The sequence below is a fragment of the Lycorma delicatula genome, chromosome 1 (assembly GCF_047948215.1).
Source record: "Lycorma delicatula isolate Av1 chromosome 1, ASM4794821v1, whole genome shotgun sequence".
NCBI lineage: Eukaryota > Metazoa > Arthropoda > Insecta > Hemiptera > Fulgoridae > Lycorma > Lycorma delicatula.
In genome coordinates this window covers 188,399,286-188,408,703 of record NC_134455.1, presented here as the reverse complement: position 1 = coordinate 188,408,703, position 9,418 = coordinate 188,399,286, and the positions used below count along the sequence as shown (strand labels likewise).

At 28.5% G+C, this 9,418-nt stretch overlaps 1 protein-coding gene across 4 annotated transcripts in view; it reads left to right on the top strand.

Annotated features, from left to right (window-relative positions):
• The first annotated feature begins 258 nt into the window (after positions 1 to 258).
• NSD (Nuclear receptor binding SET domain protein) overlaps positions 259 to 9,418 on the top strand; it is a 113,924-nt gene continuing 104,764 nt past the window's right edge. For 2 of the 4 annotated variants that reach the window (XM_075368512.1, XM_075368489.1), the window contains exons 1-2: positions 259 to 767; positions 7,068 to 7,669. In XM_075368512.1, coding sequence (XP_075224627.1) covers positions 7,159 to 7,669 — 511 coding nt within the window. In that variant the 5' untranslated portion in view covers positions 259 to 767; positions 7,068 to 7,158. Of the gene's footprint in view, positions 768 to 976; positions 996 to 1,018; positions 1,038 to 7,067; positions 7,670 to 9,418 lie in introns of those variants that run through there. The other 2 variants (XM_075368503.1, XM_075368497.1) reach the window with 2 other exon arrangements.

Sequence of the window (9,418 nt, the reverse complement as noted above, 5' to 3'; positions counted from 1 at the left end):
AAAATAACATAGGTAGACAATTTCATGCATCCGAAAATTATAGATTAAGGAGTAATAGACTACTTTATTGAAATATAGTTCTGACTTGAAATATCCCTAAAATTCCCTATGGTAGCTTACTTAATACCGGTATGGTGAAAATAGACCATCTCGTGGTCGAATATTGGTACATTATTACTGTCTCGAGTTGACTAACTCTTCTGTAAATAAAGTGCATAAGGAATTTCGGTATCCGCCAGAAGCAACGTGGCTTCTAGCTTATGCTCTGTTTGCCATGTGAAGCAGTATCGTTTGTTTAGGGATATTGCTGAGGTAGTGACCCTTTCTCATTTCATGCACTATTTTCTGTACGTTCTGGAATATTATAAGTCTTCTGAGTAAAGTAATAAAGCAAAAAAGTATCTATTGACTACTTTTCATTAAAACATCTATCGCTCTGGACGCTACAAAATTGTTACCGCTTTCTGATAGTGGTGGTAGTAGTAAAATAAAATGTTTCTGATGTTTTATGATAGTTATTTTAGGTTTATTTCTTGAATTGTGATTTAGATGTTGCTTAGTGAAAGATAGTTATTTTCTGAATCTCATATATATTAAACGAGAGTAATTTACTTGTAGTAACGTATGTTAGTATATTTTTTATATTTTAATATTCTCTTTTTCGCGGGAAAAGTGTGTCTTCCCATTTATTCGGCGCTTTGATATTCTGGTTAGGCTAAGGTTGAGGTTGGGATGGTTGTTACCGAAGTTAATTTTGTTTGATATTGGTAGGTACACAAATTTATTAAATTGTTTTTTAACTGTATTAGAAATAAAGTAAAATTTACTGTCTAATATTACAAGTTGTCTGTTTTAAAAGTTGGTTATGAGTTCTAATATGCCATTTATGTGTGAACCTGTTTGTGTTCTCTCTGCTTAGTAGGAGTAATTTTTATTTTGGCGAATGAAATTATCTTTCATAACGAAACATATTGAAAATTTTGGTGTTAATATTGGTTTGTATAGATTTCCTATCGCATGTTTTAAGGAGATATTATGTGAGTTCGATTTTGTGCTTTGTCTAATTTAAGCTGTTTAATAATGAATAAGAGTTGCAAACATTCAACTGTAATGAAAGCTTTAATCATTTAAGTTGAAATCTTAACATTCCATCATTCGGATGTGTGGTGGAGATAATTAAATATTAATTGTATTAAATTTAGTTGCTTTTATTGCATTTCCTAAAATTATTAGATTAAACTATTTAGGTTTTAACTTACAGTAGCAGCTACCTCCTTGTTAGTGTTGTATTCATTTAGGCCAGTAACATGTTACTGATAGCAGATACACTATGTTGAATGATTTAATTTCTCTACTATTCAGTAATTTTATAGTTGTGAATAGTGTTATTTTTAGTCAATTTTTAATAAAATTTTATAGGCATTTTGTAAAAGATGCTTTTGGTAAATTACAAGATTGATTACATACTTTCATGAAATTGATTATTCATTGTTAAGTCTTTAGTATTCACACAAATGAATGCTATTGTAAATACTATTTTTATAATTGCTGGGAGTACTTGATTTATGTTTAGCTATTTTAGACTACATCCCATTTTCTTTGCCTCAGAAGTTTTCAATTCAGTTTTTTGTTCATTGACATGGTTCTGAATACTATTTTTGTTTTTACAATATGGGTCTGCATATCTTAATTATCTACCATTTACCATCCTATCAAATTGCTGAGTCCAGTTGTTTTGAACTAGAAAAAGTAAATATTGTGGTGTACGATAATTATGTAAGATAGCTGTTACAATCATTGTTAAATAATAAGTTATGAACATAAAACCTATAAAGAGGTTTTATTTAAAATTTTGTTTGTTATACGTAGTTTGAAATGCGTTTACTATTGTTTTATGCTATAGTTCTTATGTCCATTGTGTTGATATGATTGTTTATTGATTTTAAAATGCAAAATCAGTTATAGGCTAAATTATATTTATAAAAATTTGTTAGCAAACAATTTTATATAAAACTTCCTAACATTATATTAAAGTTATTATTATATTTTGACCTGAGGCAATTCAAAATGACAAAGACTTCAACTTATTCTGAAGTTCACAAAGTTGATCTCTCATTTGAATTTGAATGTGCAAACTCATTAATGAATTCTAATTTATTGTTTTTTTTTGTATTATTATTTTTTTAAAGTTTATTTTAATGATTTAAAAGGATTATAATCTGTCAACTGTTTTTTAGTGAATATTACTAATATGCAAAAAATATACTGCTGATTGTTTTTGTGTTACATAAGATTGTGACGTTAATCCTACCAAAATTGTATGAAATATTTTACAATTTAATTTTTTGTTATCTTGCGATCACTGCAAAGCTTGCACCAAAGTTTAGCTACAGGGTTGGGTATGGTTAGGTATTTTGTTGTTGGAAGATTGGAAAGTTATGTTCTTTAAATTTATCTTACTGTAATACTATGTTATTTGCTAATAAAAACTGGTGGTTAATTTCATGCAGGTATTTAAATATATTATTCTTTTGATAAAGTAACTTGTATTATTTTTTTTAGAATATATTGGTTCCAGGCTGATGTTAGGGTACAATTTACATGATTTTACAGGATTTTTTGATTTAACTTATATCAGTATGACTAATTTTTTATTCTTTTGTCTCTTCAAGCTCTTTAATAAAAAGAGAATACTTATATTCAAAGTTCCATTTCTACAACTGATGAAATATCTTTGAAGTACATAATTAGTGGTGGGGGAAAAACTATAATATGAATTGGATTTTTAAATTCTTAAATAAATAAAAATGAAAGCCTTTCAAAGTATCAAATTTCATTCACCTGTAGCTAGAGTGGTGAATATTTTACATGATGTAATGTAATTGGTGTATTGGTGATTGATAGATTGATTGTATTTTTAAGATTAGATCTTAAAAAGTTACTATCTTCTGTTAGGTCCAATATTTTTAGCACAATATTTACTGAATTTAGTTAATCCTGATCTGTTTAAGTCTGATATTGAAGTTCAGTGTTACTTGATTTATGAGTGTAATAACAAATTATCAGTTGTCAGTATTATTTATTTATATCATCAATTTACGCATAAAATGTTATGGTTTTCTTAGCATATAATGTATAAGTAAATTCTCTGAGCTTTAGAGTTGTGGCCACAATTCAAAAATATGAAATCAGCATTTTCTTGAGTTTTGATTTACATTCTGTTTTTATTTACATTTATTTTTTTTTGAGGCTCCTACATTAGAGGTTCATTTATGTCTTTATGGCTATAACTGATGTAGTTTATTTATTTGAGGAATGGATTTAAATGCGTTATGCTTTCAAAATTTCCTTGCTGGTGGGCATCACTGTAAAATTATTATATTCTATGCTTGCAGTGAGTGCATGAGTTACATGTACAAATGTTTGGTAATGTATTTTGTTCAATACTTGTTTTTATATTTAAATACTTAATACTTTTGTGTATTACAGTTTGAAAAATTTTTCAGTTATGTATACCTTTCCTAAAATTTTATTGAAGATTTTCATAGTTTGAAGGTAACTCACTAGTGCTTTTTTCTTGAACATGCTGCTTGAAATTTGGGCCTATTATAATTTCTTCTATTTATTTCTATTTGTTACTTCTTTATATTGCCTAATTTTACCTTTAACATTGATCTTCTAACAGTTGTCTTCAGCATTTTTATTTACTTCTTTATGTATGGCCAGGTTATGGATCTGTGTCATCATTGATGGGATGCATTAGTTTGTGTAATTCTTATTTACTTTCTTTGTTAATGTTTGTATCCAGGTAGAGACAAAAGATGGTTGGTTCAATATGATCTATTCAGTAAATTTAACAAAACAAATATTTCTTTTCATTATTAACTGCTGCTACTATTACGTTTTCCATTGTTCAACTGGTTTTTATGCCATTACAAAAGACTTTGTCTGGAATTCTTAACTAGTTCTGTACGTTTATTTTATTATAATTTTTTTTTTTTACTGATTTGATTTATGTATCTTTTTCTACAATATGTGTTAATCAATTTTGATTTCCTCATCTTCATATATATTTTATATTATTTTTCTTTTCTGTTTGTTCTTTTGTAAAGCAGTTTCCCATGATAATACTTTTGTTCTTTGTTCTTTATCTTTGTTATTAGCTCACTTCTGTTGCTTGCTTTCAGAATAATATCAGTGGTAAATCCTAAACGATTTATTTTTACCCAAGTTTTACATATTTTTATCCTCCCCCACACATACACAACCCTTCATGGTTTTTCCATTTGGTATGGTTTTATTCAACTAGTATTTTCTCTGTTTTATTAATTTCTGTTCAGCACTAATTTTTTTAATTTAAATTTAATTGTTACAGCCTGTATCTTCAATAATTCTGAACTAGTTTAGTTCCTCCACTTTTTACTTTGTATGGTTATTTCTGCTGCTGAATTTACAACCTAGGTATTTTAATGTGTGACCCAAACCTTGCTCTTAAACTAGAAATTTGCCAATGGCCCTTTTTTCTCCACTTTGACTGTGGGTCATTTAATGTTAATTCAACAAGGCCCACAACCTGAACAAATGGGATTTTCATGAAATTTGGTATGAATTAAATGTTGATAGAATTATGAAAAAATAATGAATTTCAGATCTCTATCATAAATTGTTTCGTTTTTAGAGCCCTTAAAACTTTCGGGAAAATGGCAAATTTTGACTTGCGGTAGTAGTGTTAGGTCAACATAACTTTGTTATTTATTAAGATAGAATGATAAACTTGGTCTCATTTTAAAGTTTATTTGATGCTCTTTCATATGATATATAACAAGCCTATGCTTACATAAATTTTGATTTCAAGGTCACCACCAATTTCAAGACCTTGAATTTCAGGAAAACATGTTAATTTTTTAATAAAATGTATATATTATTCTTCATCATACTATGAAGTAGTTGAGACAATTTGAAACTGGGACTGCTTTGGGATCTGGAGATAAAAAATAAAATGTGTACCAATGTTTTAGCAAAACTTACTTTTTTTTAAAATTTCTTATTAGTTTTATAAAGACTGCAATGATTATTAATTAAGTCAAAATGAGGTTGAAAACCATTACACTCTATGTTTAAAAGTGAAATCAAATTAATAATTTTAATTAAAACAATAAATCTCATGCATTCTAAAATGATCTAAAAAACTCCAGTGTAAAACATAATTATGTATAAAATATAATTCTCAAGGGTCACTTCTCCTAATGCAAGAAGCTATATTAATATAAATAAATTGTAAACTTGGTTTTTATGCTAAACTTCTAAGGATACCACTAAGATTGTCATATGATCTACTCTTGCCATGTGATTTGGCAAAGAAGTGCCATTCCACCTTGGCACCAAAGTTTTATGATATATTTATTCACAAAATTTTTATGATTTTTATATTGTGTTGTTGACTCATCTGAGTAATAAATTAATTTATTCACAATATTATACTTTTTAAAAATTGAATTATTTTTTTTCTGAAAAATGTAAACTGGTATTGTGTCATGCATAAGGCAGTCAGACATAACAACTAAATTATCATTTAAAGTGTCTGCAAATTCTTGGCCTTTAAAATGAATAGTAAAAGGATGAGTTGTAGCCTGTTGATTGTTCCACTGAAACCCTTGCTTGGGCTTCATCTTGTTGCACAAATAAATAATTTTCAGCTAGTCACATAATGAGATAAAAATATTTGGTTCAATTACAGTTTTTAAATTGTTTAAGAAGTTTGACTGCTGAGAAGCAACGAAGAGAATTGATAATTTTTCAATAAAATCTTTTGTGTTCTTTGTTAGTGTTTCTAAACTTGAACAAACAGTTGATATAAATTGTTTAAAAGTTATTTTGTCCACAGAATTTTCATCAAATATTTAATCTAAATTGTTTTTAAAATTGTCAGAATCTGGACATTTCTTACACTCACAAAGATAAAAAATTTGTTGAGGTGAATTACAAATAATTTGTGCCACACAGTGTTTATAAGAAGTGAAATGATTGTTGCACTCTTTTGTTAAATAATTTAATTTACATCCTTCAAACATTATTTCATGTTCTGATGGATAAAAAACACACACACACACACACCATGAATTAAACTGCCATGTGCTAAAACACAATTTTTTAGGATTTAAAGCAGCAAAGGTAGAAAACAATTTTAATACGTATATGAATTTCTTTAAACTGTTGATGTAGCTCTTTCAGATTAGTCAGTACTAGTCTTTTTTGAACTTGAATGTTTCCACAGGGTGATTTGATTGTGACAGTCTTTTTTTGTCTGACATTACACTACTTACATAATCTGATTTATAAAATGCCCCTAAAACTCAACTGAGATTTTGGGTCATTATATTTTATGAATCAATTTGAATGTGATTGGTGCAAAATTACAGCAGTTACCATGTCCACAAGAAAGTGAAATATATGTATAAATGTATATATATAAACTTTTGAACTGACGGTGGTTTCAGGGATGTGAAACACAAAGATATGACAAAATTTTCTAGAAGTCTAATCGTGGTACCCATTACAATAGGTAGCAGCTGTCTTATGAAATTTACCAAAAATTCTGCACCTTATGTGTCAAGATTAATCTAAAGATTAACTTTTCTTGTACTCTGGTATTTCTGAATTCAAATTTGTGTTCATCTAATGTGCTTTTCACATCAAAATGTACTACACATAAAAAAAATTGTTAAATTGTTAATTAGTGTATTTGTGTATTAATAATGTGCATTTTTCAAAATATAAAAATGTAAAATTGTGTAATTTTTTAATCATCTAATAATATAAAAATAATGAAGAAAATTCAGATAAGGTGTTCCTATTATTACTTTTGGCTTTTTGTTTTTAGTTTATTGCATACTTGAGCTCAAGAAGTTAAGAGTTGAGAGGAGGGATCATTTTAATTTGTCTGATATTAAACTATTGTCTGAGTGAATGTCGTAATTAAAAATTATGTAACAATTGTTAGGTTTATATTTTATCTGTGTCTCCATTTATTGCTAAAAATACTAATTAAAAATTTTTTTTTTTTTCAGTGACCACTTACAATGGATAATTAGTATGGATTTTGAAATTTAATATCTGTTAAGTAACAGGTAATTTTAAATCTTCAACTTTTGACAGAAAATGAAAAATCCGAAAATGTCTAATAAACAAAGTGAAGTGACATCTAAAAGAATGAGATTGGACAGTAACGGGTGTGATTCTGCAGAGAATGAGTTGGATAGTTCTGGCTCATTTTCAACTCCAACGAAGAGTCGTTTCGGCCGATCTCATAAACCAAAAGTGCTTGGTGACTTTTTGTCAACTGATAAAAAAGTTAGCGCATTACTTAAAGTTAATCCAGGAAATCAGATAAAATATTTTATGGAATCTGGTAGGGCCAAGTCACCAAAAAAAGAAAAATCTCCAAAAAAATCACCTATTAAAATGTCCCCAAAAACTGTTAAAAGACCATTATATATGCAACCTCCTGTTCTACCTCAGGAAATCAAAGTAGAAGCTAATGAGTTGGAACCAGTACCAGGTTGTGAATGGATGGTTGGTGATTTGGCATGGGCACGTGTTGGAAATCATCCGTTCTGGCCATGTATTATCAATATTGATCCGACATTAGGAATTTTTACTCGAATACGGAGTAAGTCAAATTTTAAAATAATTTAAAATTTTTAATTTTGTTCAAATTGAATAAGTTTGATGTGATATCATCAACATTAAGCTAGTATAATATTAGAAGTAAATTTCAAAAGTAAGTAGTTTAAAAATAAAACTTTAGTGTGATGTTTGAAACTCTTAAGTATCTTGCTGTTATGTGAGCATCACAGATGTTTATTCTCAATGAGACTGTGTTTGATTTCATTTTACATTTAAAATAAAAATCATTGTCCTCGTAGTTTTCCAAACAAATGGAAATTAGATCCACTTATCTATGTATTCAGTGAATATAATAGTAATTTACTTTGAATTTGACATTGTATATTTCATATACTGGGTGGCTGTAGAGTAACTTATACCTCCTTTAATCCTTTTTTATAATTGAGATAACTGGATTCTTTGTTGTGCTGAGTAGCTACTTCATTGATTGTATATTTCACTCTTTGATTTTTGGGTGTTGGTGGGGAAGGGGGCAACTCAATAATTTCAAGTGGGATTGTTGGTCATTTGATGTATTATTTTAAAGTATTTGATGAGACGAGGAAAATGATACAATTAAAACTAAATTCTGATAGCCCAATTCAAAATGGCTATCATGTGTTTGTTTCAGATGGCTAGAACTATGGTTGTGTATGCTCCCCTTTAATTTTTTTGTTAAGATATCCCAATTCTCTCTTTGAAAATCTTCTCTGATAAGAGAGGTTAACTCAGTAACCTCCAATTTAGAGTATTCAGCCTTCAGGTTGGGTGGTGGTCAGGGGCTACTCAAACATTTTAAATGGGACATATGTCATGTGATATGTTGTTTGAAAGAGGTCTTTCCGAGACAAGCAAAACTGTATTTTCAAAAAAATTAAATTTGATTATTTAAATCAAAGTGGTGTGAGGATCCTGAATAAAACCGTGATATGTGCCTGCGTGTTCTTATAACCTGATTGTTCTTGGACATTCCTTTGTTTTTGTCAAGGAGTTGCATCTTAAAATAAAAGATGCAAGCAAAATTAAAAATTTCAGTATTTAAAGCTACATTTAAGAAATTGGTTCTTATAGTCAATTATTATTTAAACTTGTCAAACTGAACCATGTAGGATCAGAGGATGTAATCTTATGACTGTATACAATTCTGGATAATTACATACTGGTGGCTTGTTTTGTCAGTGGATCTTAGCAGTTTTGATTTCATAAAAACTTACATAATGCACTCTTAATAAATGTAAATAATGAGCTGTAATTCTTCAGCTGGTTCTACCTAAACTGCAAGACATTCAAGGAATACTTGTTTCTATTCAAATGTTATTTTTGGGTGTTGTTGAACATGTGAGTGATGCTGAAATCATTATTCATGCATGCATTTATGGTCTTTTGTGCTATATTCTTGAAATTGTGTTATACATTTTTCAATATCTGCTACCTTTGGCATATAATTATCATCTATATTATCATTTCATTTTCCTGGCATGTCCTGTAAGTAGTGAATGCGGATTTATATTTATTATTCTTATCTGGTTGAGTTATGATTTGTCTTTATTTTGAAGTATATATTTATTATACAATTTTAAAATAGTACTATAAGTATGACACAAATTAATTAAAGGTGCAGGTTATTAACCTTATGTTATACCACTGGCTATTTTAGTGGGAGTTGAATAAAATTAATTTTGAGCACTTACTATTGTTTTTTTTTTTTTTTTTGTCTTCAGTCATTTGACTGGTTTGATGCAGCTCTCCAAGA